Here is a 27,764-nt window from a genome sequence, read left to right as displayed (position 1 = left end):
CTGATACCTAAATGAAATGCCTTGGCGTAAGCATGGATAGTGAATGATGGGTAAAGCTTTTCTGATGAAGGGTCTAGGCCCGAAACGTCAGCCTCTCTGCTCCTATGATGCTGCTTGGCCTGCTGTATTCATCCAGCCCTGCACCTTGTTGTCTCTAAAATGAAAAGACACAGTGTTTACAATGCATTTACACATTTTGGAGATGCTTTGATAAATTTTGCCAGTTTAGCTACTTAATGTTGATTTTACAAGTCTGATGAACTTCATATGTGCTTAACACCACGATTTATTTCTTCAATTCCTTTTTATTCAATTATTGTTTAGGGAGGAATGAATGTTGTGGAATCAAATGTGTTAGGTTTATCTGAAATGAAATCAACAAAGGAGGCAAAATCTGGCATATCTGAAATGTAAAACTGTTAATATCCTGCAATTTTTAAATGCTTAGCTGGAATGCTTAGGAAGTGTTGCCCTTATGCTTTAATTGGCCATAAATTACATAGTAATTTACATTGCAAAGACCTAATAAACTTGTTTAAAATTTCACTTTCATAAATCCATATTACAGGTAAGAACAGAAGTAGGCCGTCCAATATGATCATGACTTCAATGCATTTATCCCATGCTATCTCAATAACCCATCATGCCATCAATATTTGGAAATCTTGTAAGTCTCTGAACAACTCAATCATTGAACTTTCACCACTCTCCGGGATAGAGAATTCCAAAGATTCACAGCACTTCTGAATTAAAAAAATTCTTCTTGTCTCAGTCCTAATGGTTTCTCTGTTATTTTGATGTTGTATCCCTTGGTTTGCTATGGGAATCATCTTAGAGTATCCACCCTGTTTACCCCTTTCAGTATTTATAGTTTTCAATTAAGTCACCTCTCATTCTTTGAAATTCCAGAGAATATATGTGCAGTTTTTTCCAATCTGTCTTCATAGGACAGTCCTGCTACCTTGGAAACAAGTCTGAGGAACTCATTGCACTTCCTGTATGGCAATAATATCTTCCCTAAGGTACAGGGACCAAAGTTGTACTCAGTACTATCTTTTTAAGATAAAGGTAACCATACCACTAAGTGTCCTAATTGCCTGCTGCACCTATATATTAGCCTTCAGTTACTTAGTATCGATGATACATCTGTTCTTTCTACCAAAGTCGATAACCCTCACTACATTTCGTCTGCCATCCGACTAGGGCCATTTCAGAGGCACTTAAGAGTTAACCATATTACTATGCGTCTAGAGTCCCTTGTAGGCCAGATTGGATAAGGACAGCTCTTCCTCTCTTAAAGCATTAGTGAACCAGATGAGTTTTTATAACATTTGGCAGTGAATGCAGTTTTTTTTATTGAATTCAGATTTCGCAATTTGCCATTGTCTGACACAAATTCATGTCCTGGAGCATTGATTTCATTATTTTCTCCAAGATCACCTTTTTACTGATTAGTAATATCCTTCCGTTTCCCATTCTCCTATGTCTCTTAGGTTTCTTTTTCTTGAATATTTCTTGTATATTCCTTAGCAGAGACAGATACAAAGTAACCAGTTAGCTTCTCTGCCATTTCCTTACTCCCCAGTATAAATTCTTCTGACTCTGCCGATCATCAACCCACATTTGACTTAGCCAAATGTTTCCTTTCTATGAGCATGCAGAAGCTTTTACAGTCCATTTTTGCGTGTTTTGTTAGTTTGCATTCAAATTCTGTCCTCCTTTTTTTTTTATCAGTTTCTTGGTTCTCCTTTTTTTGTATTTTAAAATCCTCCCAGTCCTCAGTTCTATTTTTAATTCTGGCAGGTAGTTAATTAGCTTCCAAAAGATAGTTTCTAACCTTGAATTGTAATGGACCCTGAAAATCTTGCTATCCTCTAAGCTTTGTGATCAGCGTTAAGTTGAACAGTTAATAATTTTTTGGCTGTCATTTCTGTTCTTTATCTAAAAGCTGGAGTTGGTAACAATGCTATGTATTTGATACTCATAGACCAGAAATTGTTGGAAAGACAATTTCATGGTGCACAGTCTTTTTTTAAAATTATTTGTTCACAGGATATGGCAAGAACTGGCTAGGCCAGCATTTTATTGCCCATCCCTAACCACCAATATTGTGGTGACCTACCTCCCTTGAGCCCCTTCAGTGTTTGGAGCACTGTTTGCCCATAGCGCTGTCAGGAAACTGTTTCCATGATTTTGTCCAAGCAACTGTGGAGGAATGGTGGCATAGTCCTAAATCAAAATGGTGAGTGGCTTGGAGGCAAACTCGGAGGCGGTGGTGTTCCTGTGCATCTGTTGCTCTTTTTCTCCAAGGCGATAGTGGCCATGAGTTTGCAAGGTTCTTTTGTAGATGTCTTGATGTATTGTAGCAGTATGTCTTGTAGATGGTAAACACTTCTACCACTGTATGTGTTGAATAAAGTTCATTTTGAAGATGGTGGCACAGTTGGCAAGTGCAGATTTGCCCTCCTGAACAATCTCATTTTTGTTATTTATTCATCCTGATGTGAAGACTACCTCAAAAAACTGTATTGCAACTAGTAGAAAATTAAATCTTTATGTTTGTATTTAATGTCATCTACCTATATAAATAGATATTTGTATTTAATCTTACAAAATACGAGTTGGTGATCATGTTTATAATCCAAAATGTAAAGGAGGTGTTTTTAGCTATTGTAATGAAAATCTGTTAGAATTCCTAGACAATAGGAGAAGACTGTGTTTCCAAATGAGATTATCTTCTCACTAAAGTCATTATTGACTTTCAGCTTTTCCAATTTTACTTGGGGTTTATGTCTCACCATCACATTGTTGCATCTGATCTTGCGTTCCTTTTTTCCTTGGAAATCTCATCTCCTTCTCTTGCCTCACCAATTATCCTTCATTTCTGCAAAAGAGAACTATATCATTTAATTATCATTTCTGCTTTTTAGTTCAAATTTTAAGATTTTAGGAGATTTTAAGGAGAAAAAATAACTTAATTTTGATTATTTTAGAGCTGTTACCCTGGAGTTTTTTCTGAGACTGGATAATAAAATGTGACTTCACCTCCTTTACTTCAGCTTCTTGGAGTTTGTAATTAGGAACTACTAATTTAACAAGGGAAGCAGGCATATATTCTTTAAGCACTGAAGTTTAATTATATTACAGCTCTTTTTCAGACTAGGGAATGTAGTGAGTGGTGACATTTCTCGAGCTTAGGCTTTCTGTTGGTGGTCCATATTTTTTGTTATGGATGCTATGCCTATAACAATGCTTCCCTTTTTACTTGGTTTGATTACCCTTGTGTACCATTTTGTAATTATTCTTTCCTTCCTAGTATTCATACTTTTCTATCACGTACAGCTGTTCAAGTTTTCTTCATAATATTTTTCTTATACTTGATAACTGATGATGAAATAGCATTTAAGAACATTTTCAGCTTTTGAAGAGGGACTTGTAACTGGCAGCAGCAAAACCTAAATGATGTATGTGTGAAAAGGAATATTTTGTGGATTAATATCTCTGCTGTTAATAGTTCATTTATTTTATCAATTTCTAAATTCTAGACCTTCTCTTGATGCTGAGGTAGGCTTATTCTCTCTGGAAAATCTGAAAGGGTTTGTTCAGATACTCGTACCCCTTCTGTTGGAGTGTTGGATGGAAGCCTCTCCTGCTCAGCTAACAGGCGCTATACCAAGTAATCTACTTGAACCAGAAGCCATGATGCTTAAGTTGCAGGTTCTCAGCATCATCCAACTATTGTGGAAACTAATGCAGCACCAAGATGAAAGTCAGAAACTGGTAAGAAAAATGAATCACTGATTAAAAAATGAGATGGCAAAAAATGATTCCTTTGTGGTTGGGCCAGGGCAATTGAAATATATTCACTTCAATTTTTAAACAGAAAGATTGTTTTACTGTTGCTATTTACACATGTAAACAGGGAGCATGTAATTATCATGTGTGAAGTAAAAACAGAAATTGCTGGAGAAACGCAGAAGGGCTGTTGAAAGAAAAACGACAAAATGTCTGAGTCTTGTGACTCTTCATCAATTCCTTGCCTAAGAGACATTAGCAAACCAGGTGGATTTTTATGATTAAAGTTTCGTTGTCAATGTTACTACCTTTCAGTTCCAGATTTTATCAAATTTAAATTCCACAAGGAACTGTCATGGGATTTGAACTCATGTTGCACCTGCATTCACCTGAGCTGCAGTACTCCTAGTCCAGTGATACTATCAATGCATCACTATTTGCACAATGTTATTTTATCCAGTTGTAGTTAAACATATGTAGATCGTTTCCATGTTTTTCAGGAATCCTGGCTACGGAATCACTATCTCTCTGATTTTAAAGATCAGTTCATAAAAAATTTTCCTTATTCTGTGTTGGAAACAGCTGAACATAAAAAGAAAGATGGAGCAAAGAAGTAAGTAATAATGAACTCCATTTGAACGTTTGTTATTGCACTGAAGCTATAAATAGTTAATAAATAGTTTGCAATTTACTGCTTGTGGGATATAAATCTGAGCTAATGGGTCAAACATCTTCACAACTAAGGTTGCTAATGATCTGGTGGTTGCAGTTCAGTTTTGCAGTGTATGGACGCACCCATAACTTTTGTAACAGGTAGTGTTCTCTCTGTCTTAAGGCATAGCTCAAAGGGAGGCCATGTGCCAGTTGCACCTATGCTGCCTCTTCGATGCAGCTATCTGATTAGTCCCATACCTGACTGGTATTTTTCTTAGATAACAAGGTGTAGAGCTGGATGAACACAGCAGGCCAGGCAGCATCAGAGGAGCAGGAAGGCTGACATTTCGGGCCTAGACCTTTTTGTGTTTTTTTCCTTTCCAAGTATTTATCTTATTCTTCTGATTCCACCCTTTCTGGCTGTACATTCCAGATCACCATAAATTGCAGTGTTTCATTTAAAAAAAAAGCCTCCTGTCACGTTTTGTAGTCAAGTAAAGTTGTCATTGGATTTCCAGACCGTAGGGCTGCTGTCCTCAGAGAGGGATGACTGGTAGTGATTTAACTTAAGGATCAGCACACCTCAACTGAGGGGAGGGGCTGAGAAAGCAAGTCCTTCATGGTAAGTGCGGGAATTGAACTCACTCATTGGTCTGCTTTGCAAGTCGATAATCCAGTCAATGGAGCTGACTGACCACCTACCGGTAGATTACTTTAAATCTATGTTGTCTGTTTACTGACCATTTTGCAACAAATAGTGGTTTCTCCTTATTTGCTTATGAAATTATTGAGATTTTGACTCTGTCAAGTCCCTTCCTAAGCTTCTGTGTTCTTAAAAAAACAGTTCTCTCCACATTAATGCAATTCCTAATTTCTGGTGCTATTCTTGTAAGGTTCCTCCTAAACTTGCTCCAAGGCCTTGACATCCATAATAATATGTATGATCCATGATTGGATGTCATATTTCAGCTGAGACTGAACCAGTATTTTTGTACATAATCAGTATAATTTTGTTACTGTTTTCACTCCGTGCTTCCATTAATAAATTTTTTTTATTACCCTTCTCCACCTGTCTTGTCACGTTCAGAGATTTGTGTAAACATTCAGATCTGTGTGCCTGTGTTCCTGCTTCCCTACCCCTCCCCACAAAAATACCCTTTTAAAATTGTAGTGTTTAGTTGCTGTTACCTCTCTTCATTCTTCCTACCCACATTATCACTTCATACTTAGAATCATACAGTACAGAAGTTACGCTTCGTCCCATCAAGTCTGTACTATCAAAAGTACAGTAAATCTAAACTAGTCTCACCTTCCAGCAGTAGGCCTAAATGTTTTGACATTTCAAGTGCTCATCCAGGTACTTTTTTAAAAGGTTGAGTTACCCACTTCAAGTACCCTCCCAGGCACTGCGTTCCAGATACCCCCATCACCCATTGTCAAATCTCCTCTAAACCTCCTATCTTTCACCTTAAAATTATGCCCCCTTCTATTGACCCTTCAACTAAGGGGAACAACTGCTCTCTATTCACACTGTTGATGCCCCTCTTAATCTTATGCATCTCCTATAATGTTCCCCCGAACCTTCTCCTCTTCAAAGAACAGCCTGAGCTGATCCAACCTCTCTTCATAACTAAAATGTCCCATCCCAAGCGTCATCCTTGTGAATCACCTCTGCACCCCCTCCATCTGTCTTGGTGCTATACTTTATCTACCATTTGTCTGCCAATTTCAACAATCTGTACCCTCCTGAACTCTATTTACTATTCCCTTATTCAAAGGGCAACATACTGCAGATGCTGGAAACCTCCGTTCATGCTTGAAATACTCAACTGATCAGGCAGTGACAAGAAAGAAAACAATTAACGTTTCTGAATAAAAACCAAAAGAACTGCAGATGCTGTAGATCAGAAACAAAAACAGAAGTTGCTGGAAAAGCTGAGCAGGTCTGGCAGCATCTGTGAAGAGAAATCAGAGTTAACAGTTCGGGTCCTGTGATTTCTTTTCACAGATGCTGCCAGACCTGCTGAGCTTTTCCAGCAACTTCTGTTTTTGTGATTAATGTTTCTGGCCCTGTGACCTTTCAGCATATGAACATTTATTGAAGCATAACTGAAATGTTATGTTTATTTTCCCCATAGCTGCTTCTTGACTCAGAGTGTTTCCTGCATTTTCTAGCCTGATTATTTACTACATATCCAAATTCCATGTCCTCTCTAGTCTTTAACATTATGCTTTGTATAACCAAGATATTGTGTGTCCAAGTCCACATATCTAAAAGGGCAAAGACTTCAAAACTGACCCCTGGGGGACTAAGACATGCCTCCAGTCTGAAAACAACTGTTCTGAATACCGTTCCTATACCTATCCAAACTAATGCTTGGTGTTGATTTTTGTTAACATAACTATATTAATAAAAAATAATGCGCACCTTATGTTTTCATGTGTTACAGCATTGTTGAGAATAACTGGAAGAAAATTGATTGGCAGGTATATCCTGCTCCATTTCAATACAAGTCATGCACACCATTTACAGCATTCTCGACCTCTTGGGTAATAAGACAGGACAAGTGACTGAAGTGATAGTAGGGGAGCACTTTAGGTCTAGTGATTATAATTCTATTTGTTTTAATATAGTTATGGAATAGGATAAGCCTTCCATAAAAATTAAAGTTTTTAGTTAGAGAGTGAGGCAAATTTTAATGGTATGAGACAAGAACTTCCAAAGATTGACTGAAGTAGACTGTTTGGAGATAAGGGGATGTCTGATAAGTGGGAGGCTTTCAGAAGTGTGATAACGAGAGTTCAGAGTCATTATGTTACTGTTAGAGTGAAAGGTAAAGATGGTCGGATTAGAGAACAATGGATGAATAAAGATATAGAGGTTCTAGTCAAGAATAAAAAAGAATCATAGATATAGACAACTGGATTCAAACGAATCTGTTGTTCAGTAAAAAGAGTGTAGGGGCGTTCTTAAGAGGAAGTTCAGGAAGGCAAAGAGGGATATGAGATAGCCATGACAAATAAGGTTAAGGTTAAGGCTAATCCAGAGAGATTCTACAAATATATGAAGAGCAATGGAGCAACTAGTGAGACAGTAGGACCTCTTAAAGATCAAAGAGGTCATCTTTGTGTTGAATCTCAGGAGATGGGAGAGATATTTAAATGAATATATTGTGGAGAAAAAAATGGAGGCTAGAGAACACGGGGAAATAAATATTGATGTTTTGAAAACACTTCACATTACAGAAGCAGAAGTGCTTCAAGCCTTAGAAAATATAAAGGTGGAAAAATCTCCAGGACCTGATCTCGTGTATCTAGGATGTTGTCGAAAGTTAGGGAGGAAATTGTAGGGCCCCTTGCAGAAATATTTATCATCTATGACTACAAGTGAGGTGCTGGATGGCTGGAGAGTGGCTAATGCTATGCCTTTGTTTAAGAAGGGAAGTAAGGAGAGGCCTGGCCACTATAGACCTGTGAGTCTGACTTCGGTGCTGGGAAACTTGTTGGAGGTGATTCTGTTAGATAGGATTTATATGCATTTGGAGAAGGAAGGAATGATTAGGGATAGTCAGCATAGTTTTGTGTGAGGGAAATCGTGTTTCTCAAACTTAATTCAGTTTTTTGAAGAAGTAACCAAAAAGATTCATGAGGGCTGAGTGGTAGACATTGTGTACTTGGGCAATAGTAAAACCTTTGACAAGGTTCTGCATAGTAGATTAATTAGTAAAGTTAGATCACGTGGGATTCAAGGTGAGCTTGCCAATTGGATACAAAATTAGCTTAATGGCAGGACACAAAGTGATGGAGGAGTGTTGTTTTTTGGACTGGAGGCCTGTTACCAGCGTTGTTTGACAGGGATGGATACTGGGTCCAGTTTTGTTTGTCATTTATATAAATGATTTAGATGAGAATATAGAAAGCATGGTTAATTTGTGGGTGACACCAAAATTGGTGGTATAGTAGACAGTGAAGAAGGTTGTCTAAGATTACAAAGAGATCTTGATCAGTTGGGCTGCAGAGTGGCAAATGGAGTTTAATTTGGATAAGTGCACGATGTTACATTTTGGTAAAACAAAGAAGGGCCGGACTTATACAGTTAAAAGTAGGGCCTTGGGTGGTGTTGTAGAACAGAGAGACTTAGGGGTTCAGGTACATAATTCTTTGAGGTTTGCGTCACATGTAGACAGGGTGATTAAGAAGCCATTTAGTACGGTTGCCTTCATTGCTCGTCCTTTGAATATAGGACTTGGGATGTCATGTTGAACTTGTACGGGATTTTGGTGAGGCCTCTTCTGGACTACTGTGTCCAGTTCAGGTTGCCTTGTTATAGGATGGATGTTATTAAAGCTGGAGAGGGTTCAGAAGAGATTTACCAGGATGTTGCCAGGAATGGAACATTTGAGTTATAAGGAGACACTAGATAGGCTGGGACAGTTTTCACTGGAGCATAGGAAGTTAAGGGGTGAACTTATAGAGGTTTATAAAATAAGGAGAGGTATAAATAAGTTGAATGGCAGCTGTCTTTTCCCTACGTATCAAGACTAGGAAGTATATTTTTGAGGTGAGAGGTGAGAGGAGAAAGAGTTTAAAAAAGACACGAGGGGCAGTTTTTTTTTAAACAGTGATTCATGTGTGGAATGAATTTCCAGAGCAAGTGGTGGATGCGGGTACAGTTACAATGTTCAAAAGACATTTGGATAAGTGCATGAATAAGAAGTGTTTGAGGGATATGAGCCAAGCAGAGGCAGATGGAACTAGTTTAGTTTGGGATTATGGTTGGTATGGACTGGTTGGACCAAAGGGTCTGTTTCCATGCTGTATGATTCTATGACTGTATAACTGAAAATCTTACAACCTTAATTTCAGTGTAAGAAAATCTGACTTTGCATTAATTTATTGGAGAGCCACATATCTTAAAACAGCTAATGTTGCAGTTTAAAGGAAATTAATCTTCAAAACAGAAATTACCTGGGGAATATTCTAATCTGCGCCGTTTAAGTGTGCGTTATTGTCAGTAATCTGCATAATATAGTCCAGTTAATTTTATAAATTGCAACTGCCACTTTGAAGTGATTTAAATGTATTCGTATTCCAGTATCACTCGAGGGCAAGCAGATGTTTCAGATTATGTTAGTTCACATTGGTTTTAGTGTAGTACTTTCAAAGCATTTAAGTGTAAATTTAACGTACACTTTTTATACAAAATTGGAAGAAGATAACTAAGTTGGTCTTTTTGATAGGAAAATATCTATTTAAAGTAGCAACTTTTCATTTTTACAAATCTTCAAGTTTTGCTTCCTGTACAGTTGCATATTGATAATGTCACTAATCAAATGACCACAATTAGTTGTGGGACATCAGTTCAAATAGCACCACAGAAGTTGGTGGTATTTAAATTTAAATAGCTGGATGGTGACCATGAAACTACTGGATTGTTGTAACAACCCGTCATAATATCCTTTGGGAAAGCAAATCAGTTGTCGTTGCTCAGTCAGGCTGCTGGCCCACAACATTGTGACTCTTAACTGCCCTCTGAACTCGGCTAACAAGTATTCTGTTATGCTAAAACACTACAGAAAAGTTGAAACAGTATTCTTGGCAAACCTATGCAATAGGATGAAGTGTGATCTGTGAAGAAGGGTCTGAAGAAGGGTCTAGGCCTGAAACGTCAGCCTTCCTGCTCCTCTGATGCTGCTTGGCCTGCAATGTTCATCCAGCTCTACACCTTGTTAACTCATTTTCTAAAGTATTGTTTTTAAGATCACCCTTTTCTGATTTAATTTAAGCATTATGACCTTAATCTGAATACTCTTTCTCTAAAACATCTAATTTGACAGTTCAAAGATGCACAAGTAAATTAAAGAGATTTTCTTTTTATCTAATCCTACACAAAGTGTATACTAGAAGACAATCATATATTTTCTTCATTTATTTTCAGGGACAAGCAAACAGCAACTTTCACGAACAATGCAGACCATCCTCTTGCATTGAATCTTGCTTTATGTCAGGTCATGGTGTCATTCACCAGTGTTTTAACTGTCCATCTGGATACTGACTGGTTAGAGCAAGTTCGAAAATTTGTCACAGAGAGCTTGTCAGATGGCAGGAAGTTGACCTCTCAGCAACTGAATGGGATGCTGATGTTAGTGTGGAGACTTGTACTTGTACAGTGCAACAGAGGTGAGATAAAATAGTGAACAAGATGGCAGTTTTAAAGTTAATAGAGTTGGAAAATTCTTGTGTGGTAAGATAATGCTTGTGAATCAGGTACCTGTGACATTTTGGCATGGATACATATTCTGTAAACTAAATTTTGTTTCTGAAAATGCTTTAAATTTTTGTTTGCTTTTTATTGCAGTATTAAAAGTACTGACATTTTGTTTGTATTCGTTGCAAGTTTGATACTTGAAGTTATAGGACAATAAATAAATTGAGATTTTTCTGCATGAATTTATTAGAAGCATTTTTAAATAAGAAATAGTAACAAAGGAGAAATGTTGTATTATCCAATTTTTATGCTTCTTGGATGTACATTGAGAGCCCTTGGGTTGCCTTGTCTCTGACTAGCCTGTCCCATATGCAAACCTAGATTTTTGACAGGATAAGCAGCTTTGCGTTAGAGCTTCATACAGTTCTCGCATCCATATAGTTACACATTCAAATCAGAAGTTCACTGGATCATTGAGGCTGAATGGTATTTTTCCTTTGGCTCCATGGCTCAGTATCACCAAGACCAGTTTCTGAGCTCATTTTCAACTTCTCTGAAATAAGTGAACATAGTAATTGTTAAATTTTGACTTTGAAGAACTTCCTTATTTTTTCATTCATATTCTTTATATTTGCTTTTAGGTTCCACAGAAGAACTGCTGAGGGCAGTTTATGCACAGTACCAGCAGCAGGGTCTTTCACTTGCAGTTCGCACAATGCTGCTTAATTTCTTTAGTGGTCTTTATTTGAGGGAGAAAACATCCAATCTTCAGTTTGCTAGGTAATGTGTTCTCATCAAGGAGGAAGTTTCCACCTCTCAATTCTTCCAATTTGTAACTTGATTTCTCTGAACAGACATATTATATCCAACAGAGTTCTTGCTTCTAGCTTTGCAGTATCACTGGCATGAGAATGTAATTGCAGAATGTAAATTTATTTGGGTGTTTTTAATTACAAATGTAGACATAACTATTTGTAATTTGAAATGTGAAAATAAGAATAAAATGCATGACTTTATAATGAGACTGCTATTACATTCTGGTTCAGTTATTCTCCACTTTAACCATATGTTGCTTCAAGGCATATAGGCATACAAAGTCATCTAGTGGTAGCAAATACTTTTTATTTGTGGGTTCTGCAACAAATTGAAATTCCAGCAAATAATTCGCCCACATTTCAGTCAGCATGTGGAATGCTAATGAGAATTTCATTGCTGGAAATGTCGCCTCTTGCCAATTACATCATAGAGTTCTGAGAAATCAGTTTACACCTTCCTAAAAATCCTGTTTGCACTTTTTTCTCAGTAACTTAAAATTTCTACATCATAATATGTGCTTCAACAAAATAAATTCAATAGATTACGTAAATTGTAATAATATGGTAAAATGTATTTATTGAATTGTCTTTAATGTCTTATCAAAATTTTTACTTGAATTCTTAACTTCTTCCTAATGCATGCGCTTGATTCTGCCATTTTTGCCCAGAGCTGAATACCAGCTGTACAGTTGAGCATGTGCAATTTTAGCTTTTATCATTCATCTCTTGCAGTAGCTTTTCAAATGATTTGAAGAAAAGATAGAAAAATTAAAAAGCTTCACTTTGAAATTTAACAATTTTTAAAGAGTGCCTGTCTGGATTGGAATAGTGAAGAGGTAAAGGCAACACACTGACTAAAACTTTGATAAAACTCAGTTTGTCTTTTGTCCCTTTTCCCTTTTAAAAAGAATACAAATGGTCTCTATTTTCTGCTATCAGACATTTATTAATGTTAAGAAATGAGAAAATGATGCATTGAAAGCCAAATACTAGGCAGCTGTATTTACCTAAAACTTGCCTGGTTCAAAAGTTATCTACCATTTATCTATTATTTCTCAACCTAAGTAGATTTTGTTCAAGACCTGTTTATATGTTCTGCTTAGTTATCAGTGGAATTATGAATAGAGTTGTTTTTAGGGAAATTAGTTTGGTGAAATTGAGCTTTGTGCCAGTTAGTGAGTGTTGATTCATGGCATTGTAGAACACTTTCAGCACATAACAAATGAATGGGAGTAGGCTGGTATAGTGGTAATTGGCTAGTTTAGTTTGCCCTTGCATTTCGTTAAATTATTCATGGCTTTGATCGAATATCTTGGCTCAACTGCAGCTGGTTGTTTTCATCTGGTATTGTTGCCAGAATCCATCATTGTGTTTGGCCTTTGAACTTCCCATTTTACTGAGCTATTTCTTAAAATCACTTGAGACCTCCATTGTGGACAGTAGCATCTATGATAACAAAGAATTCAGGAAGAAGTACTATTAGCATTTTGTACTTTAGGCTAAATGCCGTTATTGACACTTCAGCCTTTTTTTTTGCACTTATCTGCTAAGTTATACCAAGGTTGAGCCTCCTCCGTTAATTACCTGACAATTGTAGCCACTTTTGGTAATAGATAAAGTGACATAAAGCTTTAATTGTATAATTGCTTAGTTACTTTGATATTTATTAAACAGGTAGCATTATGCTGTAGCGTCAGTAACATTAAATGTAAATATAACTTTATAGGCTCGAATTTGACGATATGTGTGATCGTTTCATTTTTAGAATCTAGAGCTCTGCTTCTACTCTGTGTTGGCTAGTGCTTAGACATTTTCTGGAAAACCAATAATCATCGATGCATACGTGATGTCTAGGATCCCAGGCTCCACTTGCACCGTTTGTATTTTGTTTGTTTATACAAGTTAGTTGGAAAGGCAGAGTAGCACTGGAAATTTTTTAAAAATCGAACTACAACAAACTTTTTATTAACCGGCACCTAAGGGACCAGGAATGTGCTGGTTGATCACATATTCTGCATTATCAAAACCTGTGCATAACCGCAGTAAAACCTGACCAAGCGAATCTTTGAGACATCAATGTCCCTCAAAAAATCTATGTTAAAAACATCAACACAGTGCTTAAATTCAATGTAAAAACATGCAGTGAGTAGTGGAAACATAATGCAGGGGGTATACATGTCACTGTTATACTTCATTTATGGCAGCAGCGAGAGAAGTTGGGGAAATGTTGGCTTGCCTTCAATCCAGATCATCCGGAACTGCTTCAATTTACTGTTTAAAAGGAAACAGCAGGTCTGTAGCACTGAGTCCAACAGTCTGAAATTCAGAAACTCTTTCCGTTGCAATGGATTTATTCACTGCTGAACTGTAGGTGTGGAGCCAGCAGCTGATAGGAAAGGAGTGGTGGCCGTCCTCAAAAAGCGAGCAGGTCAGTGCAAGCCAGCAACGTTCTATAAAAAGATTACTATCAACAAGAAATGGCCACGCTACCCTAAACAGTTTGTGACACATCTGCAAGAACAAGTACCGAAATGACCTTTGTCTGCTGCACTTCGCTCTGAAGAGCCAGAAAACAGTTGTGGTAAAGAAGAAGCACACTCAGGCTACCAAGAGAATGTAAACTTGTAAAAAGATGGGCAATGGCTTATGATTAAAATAAAGGAAGATTTTGAGTAAATAAAGAGTACTCAGACATCATGGTAGATTGCAGTATTTGAGGTATACAGTTTTTGCCAGTTTGAGAGTGCCAGTTGACAAGGTGCTAGTTAAAACAAAGTTTGCTGCGTGTTCTTTATTTTGTAATGCTATGAGTAGAATTGCATGCTTTAACGACAGAGTTTAATGAATTTTCCATTTCTAGTAAAAAGTGGCTGGTCTGAAAGCTGCCTCAATGTTGAATGCTAGTATTTTGGATGGAAACTTTTGTAATGCCTAATATTTTGTAAACCTTCTGAACCACAAAACATTTCGGGCAGGTTGTTGACAACACCCATAACTGATGTTCATTAATGGATGGTTTGTTTCCTGTTGATTGCTGATGTGCTTCTTCTCTTGGACAGAAGCAAGGTGCTGTCACGTTGGTTAGCTGGGCTGCCATTACAGTTGGCTCAACTTGGTTCAAGGAATCCACTTCTGTCAGCACAACTGATTGATGTGGTACATGCAGCAGCTGCCCGTTCAAACAAAGAGCTTCTTCAGAGCCTTCAGAGTAATGTCTACAGGTTATATGGTAAGGCTGCTTTTAGACACTTAATTTATTTATTAGTTCATAAAGAGGATTTGTTATACGCCCGTTGGGCCAACTCCATCATTTGGCAAGATCATGGCTGATCTAATTGGAATGTCAATTCTACTTTTCTGCCTGTCCCTGAGAAACCTGGACCCACTTGCTGATTAAAAATCTGTCTAACTCCAGCTTGAACGTATTCAATGACCAACCTCTCTCGCTGTCTGTGGAAGAGAATTCCAAAGATTAATGACAGTGAAAGCAGAAGTTCCTCCTCATCTCTGTCTTAAATTGCCAAGTCTGCCTTTAGTTCAGATGTTCTCATTAGAGATCTCCTTCCAGCATCTCCACTGTCAAGGCCCCTCAGAATCCTGTATAATTTGGTAGGATCACCACTCATTCTTCTAATTCCCAGTGAGTATAGTCCGAACCTGCCAAATCTTGTTATGAACCAGACCAAACCCCCTCAAAATATATCAAGGCAATAGGCTAGACCCTAACTTTTATCTTATTTAAAGGCAAGTGTAAGGAAATGCGTTCCAGATGTGGTTTGATTGGTCAAACTACTAGGCTTTAAGCAAAACACACTTTATTCTTAAAAAAAAAACCCAAAAGAACTGCGGATGCTGTAAATCAGGAACAAAAACAAAGTTGCTGGAAAAGCTCAGCAGGTCTGGCAGCATCTGTGAAGGAAAAAAAAGAGTTAACGTTTCGGGTCCGGTGACCCTTGCACTTATGCTTCTTTGTTTAATTTAAAAAATAAACCCCAAACTATGTACTCTGTTTTCCATGGAGCAGAAACCTCGGTACCAGGTTTACAAACACCCCTCCCGGCCACCACCACCACTACCCCCCCCAAGAAAAACAGGACCGACAAATCCATCTTAAAGGCACATTTTCTCAGTGAATCCTCTGTGAACAGCTTCCAATGTACACCTATCCTTTGTTGAGTAAGGAGACCAAAATTGTGCACAGTGCTCTAGATGCAGTCTCACCAATATCCTGTGCAGTGCAGCAAAAAATTCCTTACTTTTTGGACTCTATCCCCTTGCAATGAAGACCAGTGTTCTATTTATCTTGCTGATTACTTGCTGTTCCTGCCTGCCCATCTTTTGTTTTGCCTGCATGTGACTCAAGACCCTCAGCAGTGTGATTGACTCTGACTCTTAACTACCTCTGAATTGGCCTAGAGAGTCACTTAGTTGTGACAATCACTAGAAAGTCTTAAAAAAGAAATTAAACTGGAAGGACTACCTGGCATCCACCTGTCAACCCTGCAAAGTGCACCTAGCTAATTTCTGCGGGTTAGTCCCAAAATTGGGAGAGCTTTTTACTTTTTTATTTTGCTCACTCACAGGTTGTGTATGGAGCCAGTGTTTGTTGCTCATCCCTAATTGCCTTTGAGAAGGTGATGGTGAACTGCCTTCTTGAACTGCTGCAGTCTGTTTGGTGCAGGTAAACCCACAATGCCGTTAAGGACAGAATTCCAGGATTTTGATCTAGCAAATCCAACTGGAGGACCAGCGATTTTATATATATCTCCGAGTTTGGATAGTGAATGACTTGGAGGGGACCTTGCCAGTGGTGGTGGTCACCATGTATGTGCTGCTGTTGTTCTTGATGATGGTGGTTGTGGACTTGGACAGTGCTGCCTAAGGAGCCTTAGTGAATTTCAACAGTGCATCTTTTGTTTGTGGATGTGGTACCAATCAAATGAACTACTTTGTCCTGGATGGTGCCAAGCTTCTTGTCTCTCAGACTAGTTAAGCAACAACCTGGCATGGTCATACTCACAGCCGACATACATCGCAGACCTTTGACCCAGGCATTATCATCACCGTCCCTGGATATGTCTTTTCCCACCGGCAGGACATACCCAGCAGAGGTGGTGGCACGGTGGCATACAGTTGGGAGAGAGTTTCCTGGGAATCCTTAACATCATCTCTGGACACCATGAAGTCTCATGACACTAGGTCAAACACTGTCAAGGAAACCTCCTGCTGATTACTGCATACTGTCCTTCCTTAACTGATGAATCAGTGCCCCATGTTGAATATCGTTTGGCAGGTGGAAAGGGCGCAGAATGTATTCTGGGTGGGGGATTTCAATGTCCATCACCAAGAGCGGCTAGGTAGCAATGTTACTGATCGAGCTGATCAAGTCTTAAAGGATGTTGCTGCCAGACTGTGTCTGTAGCATGTGGTGAAGGGACCAACAAGAAGGAATAATCTAGCTGACCTCATCTTCACCAGTCTCTCTATCGCAGATGAATTGTCCATCATGGTATCAGTAGGGTGACCACTGCACAGTCCTTCTGGAGATGAAGACCTGCCCTTCAAATTGAGGATACGTTGCATCATGTTGCGTGGCACTATCACTACCCTAAATGGGACAGACTTCGAACAGACTTAGCAACTCAGGACTGGGTATTCATGCTGTGGGCCATCAGCTGCAGTATCAATGTACTCCAACATAGTCAACGACGTCATGGCCTAGCGTATCTCCCACCCTACCATTACCTTCAAGGGAATCAACCTGGTTCAATGCAGCATGAAAGAGGGCATGCCATGAGCAGCAGCAAGCACCTAAAAATGGGGTGTTAACTTGATTAAACTTCTAATCAGGAACTATTTGAATGCTGAGCAACAAATGATGGAGAGATCCAAGTGATTCCACAACCAACAGATGGATCGAAAGTCTGTAGTCTTGTTGCATTCAGTAAAGAATGGTAGTGGATGATCAAATAACTTACTGGAGAGGAGCAGGTGGCTCAACGAATATCCCATCCCCTAGCGCATCATTGATAAGGTTAAGGCTGAAGCATTCAGAACAAACTTAATCCAGAAGCACTGAGTGAATGATCCTTCTAACTACCTCCAGAGGTCCCCAGGATCACAGTTGTCAATCTTCAGCCAGTTCATTCCGCATGATGTCAATAAAGTGTTGGAGATGCTGGATACTGCAAATGCTATGGGCCCTGACAGCATTCCAGTAGTAGTAGAACTTGCAACACCCCTGGCAAAGCTGTTCTAGTGCAGCCAAAACATTGACATTTAACCAACGAAGTGGAAAATTGTCCAGCTATGTTCTGTACGTGAAAAGCAGGACAAATCCAATCTGACTGATTATTGCCCCATCCATCTATTCTCGATCATGAGTAAAGCTATCAATTGTGTTATCAAGCAAGGCACCTTCTTACTGATATCCAGTTTAAGTTCTGCCAGGACCACCTAGCTCTCATTACTGCCTTGGTTCAAACATAGGGAAAAAGAGCTGAAAGAGGTGAAAAAGAGGTGAAAGTGACAGCCCTCTATATCAAGGCTGCATTCGACCCAAGTGTGGCATCAAGGAGCCCTAGCAAAACTGGAATCAATGGAGAATCTTTACACAGTTTAGATTCATACCTAGCATGTAGGAAGATGTTTATGGTTGGTGGAAGTGAGTCATCTCAGCTCCAGGACATATCTGCAGGGGTTCCTCAGGACAGTGTCCGAGGCCCAAACATCTTCAGCTGCTTTATCTATGACCTTCCCTTTGTCATAAGGTCAGAAGTGGGGATGTTTGCAGATTGCACAACGTAGAACTCCTCAGATAGTGACGCAGTTCATGTCCGAATGCAGCAAGACCTGGAAATATCCCAGGCTTGACTTTGAAAAGTGGCAAGTAACATGGCAATGACCATTTCCAACGAGAGAGAAACTAATCATTGTCTCTTGCCATTCAGTGGCATTACCATCACTGAATGCCCCATACCAACATCCTGGGGTTACTGTTGACCAAAAGCATAACTGGACTAGCCATATAAATACAGTAGTACAAGAGCAGGTCAGAGGCTTGGAATCCAGTGGTAAGCAACTTGTCTCCTGACAATTGCTGGGATGGATGTTCTTCCACTGTTTCCTTCTGGCTTTCCTGCTTTCGATAGCTGGTACCACAGTGGTAATATCACTGAACCTGTGATCTACAGGCTCATGCTAATAGCCTGGGGACACCAGTTCAAATTCCGCCATGGCAGCTGGTAGAATTTGAATTCGGTTGATAATTCTGGAATGTAGAATGACTCTCCATAAGGATGCCATGAAATTATCATTCATTATTGTAAAAACTCATCTGGTTCATTAATGTCCTTCTCTTGGGGAAGGCCATCTGTCATACTTAGCCGGTTTAGCTTACCTATGATATAAGCTCCACAGTAATTTGGTTGACTGTTAACTAACCCCTTAAAAGCCAAGCAGTTTAAGAACAATTAGGGATGGGCAGCAAATACTGATCTTGACAATGACATCCACATCTCATTTTAAAAAAATCCTCTCACATAGTTGTACTTTCCTGTACTTTACCACAGACCAAGTCTGAAGTATCTAGCCTGAGGGCTTCAAAGTGTCAGTATAACCTCTGGGCATTCAAGTGTCTGAAGCTCATCCTTTAGCTAATTGATGCAGAACTGAAGATCCTCAAGCTGCACATGCTTAATGCGGATGTGATTATTGTGTATCACACTGGCATCCATGAGCTCCCACATGCTAGAGCTGCAACACATTATCTACCTCTTTGAATTTGATTTTAGTCTCAAGTTTAGAAATATAATTCCACTGTTGTCTGCAGTACTTCAAATAGTTGAGCTAGAACTTTATTGGAGGTTTTATTTCCGGGTACTGGTTTAAACTACTGCCCATGCCTGAATTCATATTCTAATTCAGTAAGCAGTCACAATTACAGCATCGGGTGACTGTCTGTATGGAGTTAGCACATTCTCCCTGTGTCTGTGTGGGTTTCTTCCGGGTGTTCAGGTTTCCTCCTACAGTCCAAAGATGTGCAGGTTAGGTGGATCAGCCATGGGAGATGCAGGATTACAGGGATGGGGTTGGGGGGGGTTGAGTCTGGGTGGGATGCTTTTCGGACAGTCGATGTGGACTTGTTGGGCCGAATGGCCAGTTTCCACACTGTGGGGATTCTCGGTGTTCTAAAGATTCTAAATGCACCTACATGATTAAAGCCTTAAACATTATCAGCTTCTGGAAGCTGGATATCACAAAGCAGCACTTCCTGTCCCCTTTGCGCCAAATTTCTGAATTAGCACTTATACCTTGTTGAAGTCAGACTAAGAATGAAACAATGGTCATACTTTCAAAAAAACCCTCTTATAAATTGGTGTCTTAGGTTTGTGCATTGGTGTTAATTTACTGTGAAATGCAGTATTGTTTTATCTCAATTTTCAACTTTAACGTCTTTATAAACTTCAGTCATTTCCTTATTTAATCTTGTTGGATGCTGAGGAAAATATTGCTTTCTAAAAATTCGTCTATGGAATGTGGGCATTGCTGACAAGGCTGAAATATATTGCTCATCTCTGATTGCTCTTGAATTGAAAGACTCTTTTGGCTGCTGCAGAGGGCAGCTTAGAGCCGATCACATTGCTGTGGATCTGGAGTCACCTGTACGTTAGACCAGACCAGGATGGCAGATTTCCTTCCTTAAAGGACAAGAGTGAACCAAATGGATTTTAACAACAATTGACAGTTACGTGGTCACCCTTCAGGGAATTTTTAATTCCAGAACTTCCTTTATCAAATTCAAATTTCACCAACTGTTATGGTGGGATATAAACCCAAATCCCTAGAGTTTGGAGTACTGGATTACTAGTCCAGTGACATTACCTCAATGCCACTGCTGGTGTATTAATGTAAAATCAAATAAGAATTATGACTGTGAATGTCAGGGTCAGTAGCCTTGGTTAAAATTTTAAAATGTTCTGTGTCTTTGAAGACGCTGCATTGATTTGACTAGTCAGAAAGTTCTTCATTGTACACTGATTACATTCAGCCCGTGAAAGTACTAATTTGTTCTCATGAGATTGAACATGCTACAAATCCAGGATATTGACTTGGATGAAAAGACACAGCAGTGTATCTAAGTTTGCTGCTGATACAGAGCTAGGTGGGACAGGTAAGCTGTGAGAAGGATGCAAATTGGTTGAAAAGAGATATAATGTAGTTTAAATGAGTGGGCAACAAGATAGCAGGAGAAATATAAACGTAGGGAAGTGTAAAGTTATTCACTTTGGTTGTAAGATTAGCAAAGCAAAACAGTTTTTACTCTGGTGTGAAATTTGTAATTGTTCATATTCAAAGGGATTTGTGTGTGCTTGTACAGGAAAAAGCAGCAAATCATCATGCTGGTTCAGCAAATAGCATGTTGGTCTTTGTTTCAGTTCATGAAGAAATCTTGCTAAATTGTACAGGGCTTTGGTGAAACCTCATCTGGAGTACTGTGTACACTTTTGGTGTCTACACCTGCAAAAGGATTGTCCATTTCTTAGTTGGTGTAATCAATATTTAGACAATTTAAATTAATGATTGGTAGATTACTGTGGATTATAATGGGTCTCACTGTCAAAAAATACTTGTGATTAGATCCAAGTAACTTTTTCAGTACAAGCATGTTCTGATACTAAAGTAACAGTAAACCCTACTCTGGGTTAGAAATAAAATCAGGCCATAAGTTAGAATTATTTGTATTCGCAGACATCCGAGAAAGTGAACATTTAGAAGTGTCACTTGATTTTTTTGCTGATGTTTTCTTTTCTAAATGCATTCCGTTGCTCAGAATGGAGAAGTAATTAGAACTTAACTGGACCCATGGTCTAAGATTCCACTTTGGTGTTTGTGGAACAGAACTGCCATGGTGGAGCTCATTCTTCATGTGTGAAATGAGATCGTGGATTACTTACTAATGCAATTGTATTTTTTTACTTAGATCCACAAGATGGCACTCTGGTCCTACTTCCGTCTGAAGCACAACGTTCTTTGGTGCAGCTTGTATATTTCTTACCATTTATTTCGTCTGAGTTATTGTCTTGCCTAAGTCGTTGTTGCACTATGGGAAGATTGACCTCCAAACTAGCCATTAGTCTTATTCGTATACTACATACAAGGTAAGATTGCAAACTATTCAGTAGTTATAATTTTATTTATTTTATTCATTAAGTAAATGTCAAGGCCCCAAAAACCAAATAATGCTCCTGTCTAGATGATAATCCGTTGTTGTTGTCTCATTGAATATTTTAGTGTTTATTTTTGAGTTTCCAGAAGTAGTCCTACTTAGTTCTTGCAACAAGGAAATGGAGAAACAAAATTAATAACTAATTTCCCAGATAATTCTTTTGCAGGCCTGGAAGATATATATCTGGGGCAATGTAATGTCATTAGACATTATGTATTGAGATAAAAGAACAGTAAAAGTAAAACAAGGTAGCCAACTGGAAAGATGAATTTAAACAAACCTGTCCAGATAATTAGAATTGGTAGATAGGATAATACACAACAATTGGAAGCTTTTTCAAACATGAGATCGTTATGGTACAGTTTTGACATTCACATGAAAAGTCAAGGTGAAACTGGAAGACAGAAATTAATCTGATACCCGAACAAAGAGGCTGTATCTAATAATACAAAAGTAAGCCAGTAGAACAGAATCAAAAAATATTTTAAAAGAAAGGAGTGAAGAAACGCAAGAAAATAATTTAAAAGTAAGTAACTTCAGATCTGATCAACGTGAGTGGAATTGTATTACTGATTAAAGATGCAAAAGGACATCTCATGAATATACAGAACAAGCTTTTACAGAAGTGTTTGATAGGACTGAAAATAGTATATAAAATTTATTGGAGGACTCAGTGGAAATGCTGAAAGAATTAATTAATTGAATAGCATAGGTTCTGACCACCAGCATCCATCAATTAAATGGTTGGCAGTGTTGCACAGTTGTTCAGAGGGGACAAACCATATAACTGAAGATCTTCTACATTAGTATCAGCAGTGGGGTAAGCCTTTGAAGTCTTCCATGGCAAATACGATTAATAATCATTTAGAAAGGCTTAGGTTTTTTTAAGCATGCATGATGTGGGAGATGGTGGACCCAATTGTAGTTCATAGTGATCACATCTTTAACAAGTATTCGTTGTTTGAGAAACTCTGGCTCAGAGTTGATGAGCTGGAGTCTGAGCTTCAAACATTGTGACACACCAAGGAGGGGGAGAGTTACCGGGACGTTGTTTCAGGAGGCAGTCACACCCCTTATATTAACAACCTTGAATTTGCTCAGTGGTCAGGAACGTGAGACTATGCCTTTGAATGAACAAGGCAGGTAGAAGAATCCAGGAGGTAGTGCTGAAGGAATCTCTGCTCTTGATTTTGTCTGACAAGTTTGAGATTCTTGCTCCCTGTGTGAATGAGAGCAAGGACTGTAGAGAGGATGAGCAAACTGACCATAGCACCATAGTATAGGGAGCCTTTCAAGAAGGGAGATAAGAGAAATGCAGTTGTAATCAGGGATAGTAAAGTCAAGGGAAAAGACACTGTTTGACATGGCCAGGATTGAAAGCCCAGAGGTTGTTTTGCCGGCCTGCTGCCTGGGTTCAGGGTACCTTATCAGGGCTGTAGAGGAACTTGGAGTGGAATGGAAAAGATCCAGTTGTTAAGGTCCACATAGGTACCGCTGATATAAGTAGAAAGCGAAAAGGCGTTTTGTTGAAGGAATATGAGCAGCTAGGGGATAAATTAAACAGCAGAACCAAAAAGGTGATGATCTCTGGATTATTACCTGAGCCACAAGCTCTTGACACAGAGTCAACAAAATTAAAGATGTAAATGCATGGCTCAAAGATTGGTGTGGGAGAATTGGGTTTGAGTTCATGGGACGTTGGCATCAGTGCTGGGAAAGGAGGGAGCTGGCCTGATAGGACGGGTTCCACCAGAATCATGCTGGGACCAAAGTCCTGGTGAATTGTAGATAGGGCTTTAAACTAAACAATGGGGGAGTGAAGCGAATCCAGTTACATGGAAAATTATGGAAAAAGGTGAAGTGGGGAGTGCGCAGGAGAGATTATTAATGTTTCTAGAACAGGTTATAGAGCAGAACATATGAAAAGGGCCAGGAATCTTAACTACTCATGGCAGATAAGGGGACAACTATGAGAAGGGTATGCACTTAAATGCATATAGTATGCAAAACAAAGTAAATTAACTTGTTCTGCAGAATGAAATTGGAGGGTATGATGCGATCGCAGAGATGTGACTGCAAAGGGATCAGGGCTGGGAATTAAATATCAAAGGATACACATCCTATTGAAAGGACAGGAAGATTAACAGAGGGGTTGGGGGTTGCCTTGTTAGTAAGAAATTAAATTGATAACAAGAAGTGATTTATAGGGTCGGAATGTGTAGAATCTGTGTGGGTAGAGTTGAGCAACTGCAAAGGAGAAAAAAGATCCTGATGGGAACTGTATATAGACAACCTAGCAGTAGTTAGAATGTGATTTAGAAAATAAATTAGAATGTAGAAAATGCATGTGAGAAAGGCACCACTACAGTAATCACGGGAGACTTCATATGCAGGTGGAATGGGAAAATCAGATCGATAGCAGATCACAAGAATTGGAATTTGTAGAATGTCCAAGAGATGATATTTTGGAGTAGTTTGTGATAGAGTCCACTAGGGAACAAGCAATTCTGGATTTGGTGATGTGTAATGATGCAGACCTGATTAGGGAGCTGAAGGTGAAGGAACCCCAAAGGGGCAGTGATCAAAATATGATAGAATTCATGCTGTAGTTTGACAGAGAGAGGGGCTGGAATAAAGGTAACGAAAAGACGTGAGGGAGGAGCTGGCCAGAGTTGATTAGAAAGGGAAGCTAACAGGGAAGACGGTGAAGCAGCAATGGCAGGAGTTTTGGGGGTAATTCAAGAGGCACAGCAGAAATCCATCCTAAGGAAGAAGAAATGTACTTGGGGGAGACTGAAGCAACGATGGCTGGCATGGGAAGTCGGGGACAGCAAAAAAGCAAAAGAAAACGCATACAAGGTGTTGAAGATTAGTGGGAAGCCAGAGGACTGAGAAGCCTGTAAAGACCAGCACAGCACAGCCAAAAATGCAACAAGTGGGGAGAAGATGAAATATGAGCTTGAGCTAGCTAATAATATGAAAGAAGATTGCAAGAGTTTTTTAAGATACATAAAAGGTAAGATGGAGGCAAAAGTGACATTGGACCGTTGGAAAAGTAGTTATGGGGAACTAAGAAATGGCAGAGGAACTGAATACGTACTTTTCATCAGTCTTCTTAGTGTAAGACACCAGTATAATTCCAGAACTTCAAGAAAATCAGGGGGTAGAGGCAAGTGTAGTGGCCATCACCGAAGGTGGTGCCGGGAAAGCTGAGAAGTCTGAAGGTGGATGATTCATCTGGACCAAATGGACTACACTCCACGTTCTGAAGGAGGTAGCTGAGGAGATTGAAGAGGCATTGGTCGTGTATCACTGGAGTCAGGGAGGGTCCCAGAAAACTGGAAAATGGTTAATGTAGCACCCCTGTTTAACAAAGGACGGAGGTAGAATATGGGAGATTATGGGCTGGTTAGCCTGACCTCGACTGTTAGTAAGATTTTAGAGTCAATTATTAAGGATGAGATTGTGGCATACGTGGAAATGCATGGTAAAATAGGTTTGAGTCAGCACGGCTTTGTTAAAGAGCGGTCATGTCTGACAGATCTGTTAGAATTCTTTGAGGAAATAACAAGCAAGTTAGACAAAGGAGAGCCAGTGGATGTAATCTATTTTGATTTCCAGAAGGTCTTTGACAAGGTGTCACACGGGAGACTGCTAAATAAGATGAGTCCATGGTGTTAGGGGTGAGTTACTGTTATGGATAGAGGATAAAAGAAGACAGAGAGTGGGGGATAAAGCAGTCTTTTTGAAGATGGCAACTGGAGACTAGTGGAATTCCACAGGGTCAATGTTGGGACCACAACTATTTACGTTAAACATTAATGATCTGGACAAAGGAATTGAGGGCATTGTTGCTAAGTTCGCAGATGACATAAAGCTAAGTGGAGGGACAGGTAGTATTGAGGAAGCAGGAAGAACTTGGACAGGCTAGGAGAGTGAGCAAAGAAGTGGCAGGTGGAATACAATGTGGGTAACTGTGAGATTATGCACTTTGGTAGGAAGAATAGAGACATAGACTATTTTCTAAACAGAATGGCTTTGGAAATCTGAACCATGAAGGGACTTGGGCATCTGCAGGATTCTCTTAAGGTTAAAATACGGATTCCGTCGACAGTTAGGAAGGCAAATGGAATGTTAACATTCATTTTGAGAGGGCTAGAATATAAGGGCAGAGATGTACTGCTGAGGCTGTAAAAGGCTCTGCTCAGATTGCATTTGGAATATTGTGAGCAGCTTTGGGCCATGTATCTAAGGAAAGATGTGCTGGTGTTGGAGGGGTTCCAGTAGAAGCGTACGAGAATAATACTGGGATGTGCCATTTTAGGAGCAGTTGAGGACGTTGTTTGTGTACTTGAGGAGTTTAGACAGATGAGGGATGATCTGATTGAAACTTCACTCTATCCAAGTTCTGTATGTGGAGAAAATGTTTCCACATGTAGGAGAGAGGAATTTCTTCAGCCAGAGGGTGGTGAATCTGTGGAACTCATTGTCACGGAAGGCAGCAAGAGGCAAGTCACTGAGTGTATTTAAGGCTGAGATAAGTAAGCTCTTGATTATTAAGGAGATCAAAGGTTACATACAAGGATATACAAGGTAAGAGAATACTGTGGAGAGTTATATCATCCATTGATTTGGCAGAGAAGACTCTGGGCGGACAGGCCTAATTCTACTCCTAAATCTTATGTACTCCTGGAGTCTGCTTTTGGGAGTGGGTGGTTCTGAAAGAAAAATGGGAAGGTGTTAGTGAGGAGGGGAAGGGAGGGTGTGAAGGGATGTGTGAATGTTAGGGGCAGCATGTGTGTGTCTATGTGGATGTTTTTGTTTGTTTGTTTGTTTTGGTACGTGTGTAAGAGTGAAATGGGGAGCGTGAGTGGGTGGTGAAATAACTCCACAGAGATTGGTATCCCATTACCAAGTCACCATTTATTACACATGGAAAGTCCTTGACTTTCAGAGTCAGCACCTAGAATGTCAGAATCTTTGACACGCCTCTTCTTATTTGTCAGCCAGGACTCCCTGATCGGGGCTGTTAATCTGGTCCACTCAGGGAACTCATATTCTATGAGATCCAGCTGGCTGAACTCGTTAGAATTACTACGGGTGGGTCTGAGAAGTGTGAACTTCGAGGGAGGTGTGTAGAGATGATGGAGAGGATCGTAGAAGAGGGGTTCTGTGTAGTGAAGTTGGAGGGTGTGTGGGAGGGATTGTTGGTGGGTGACAGTGTAATGAAGGGAGATGATGTGTGGAGGAAGGCTTAGTGAGGGAGCGTGCATAGGTGTTGAGGGTGTTTATGTGAATTTATATTTTTTGTTATTTGTTCATGGGATGTGGGAGTTACTGGCTTGTCCATCCCAGTTGTCTTCAATAGGTTGTGATGAGCTGTCATTTTATACCACTCCAATCCATACAGCATCGGTACACCATAGTGCTATTAAGAGGAGAGTTTGGGGAATTTCTCCCAGGAAAAATGAAAGAATGGTAGTATGGTTTTAAGTCCGGATGCTGTATGGCTTTATGGGGCACTTACAGTTGGTATTGTTGCTCCGCATCTGTTGCTGTTGTCTTTGTAGGTGATGGAGGTGACAACTAATATTCCTTCTAAACTGTTTGGCTGCACAGCTGTTGTGAAATTTCCTGCTGTGAGTGCTGGTTCATTGGCTTCAGCTTTGACTCAGTTATGATAATACTGTTGAATGTTAAAGGGTGGTTGGTGAATTCCTATTTGTTGAAGATGGCCATTGCCTGGCACGTATGTTGCAAATGTTACTTGCCATAATCATCCCAAGCTTGGATGCTGTTCAGGTCTGCATATGAGCTAGAATTGCTTCAGTATCTTAGGAATCATGAATATTGCTGAACATTGTGCAATCATCAGCAAACATTCCAAATTCTGACTTTTGATATGGAGAAGATCATTAAGCAGCTGAAGATGTTTGGGCCTATGGCACTACCCTGAAGAACTCCTGAAATGATGTCCTGTAACTGAGATAATTGGCCTCTGACAAACCCAGCTGTCTTCGTTTTTTTTCTAGTTATGACTGACTGAGAGTTTGTTCCCAATTCC

At 39.4% G+C, this 27,764-nt stretch overlaps 1 protein-coding gene across 7 annotated transcripts in view; it reads left to right on the top strand.

Annotated features, from left to right (window-relative positions):
* tex10 (testis expressed 10) overlaps positions 1-27,764 on the top strand; it is a 97,501-nt gene that overhangs the window by 25,894 nt on the left and 43,843 nt on the right. For 5 of the 7 annotated variants that reach the window (XM_048616503.1, XM_048616483.1, XM_048616477.1 and 2 more), the window contains 6 exons: positions 3,546-3,780; positions 4,296-4,408; positions 10,388-10,629; positions 11,299-11,437; positions 14,532-14,701; positions 21,455-21,632. In XM_048616503.1, coding sequence (XP_048472460.1) covers positions 3,546-3,780; positions 4,296-4,408; positions 10,388-10,629; positions 11,299-11,437; positions 14,532-14,701; positions 21,455-21,632 — 1,077 coding nt within the window. The remainder of the gene's footprint in view (positions 1-3,545; positions 3,781-4,295; positions 4,409-10,387; positions 10,630-11,298; positions 11,438-14,531; positions 14,702-21,454; positions 21,633-27,764) is intronic. The other 2 variants (XM_048616507.1, XM_048616502.1) reach the window with 1 other exon arrangement.

Source organism: Rhincodon typus, chromosome 2 (genome assembly GCF_021869965.1).
Source record: "Rhincodon typus isolate 14 chromosome 2, sRhiTyp1.1, whole genome shotgun sequence".
Taxonomy (NCBI): Eukaryota; Metazoa; Chordata; class Chondrichthyes; order Orectolobiformes; family Rhincodontidae; genus Rhincodon; species Rhincodon typus.
This window is presented reverse-complemented; position numbering and strand designations above follow the sequence as displayed.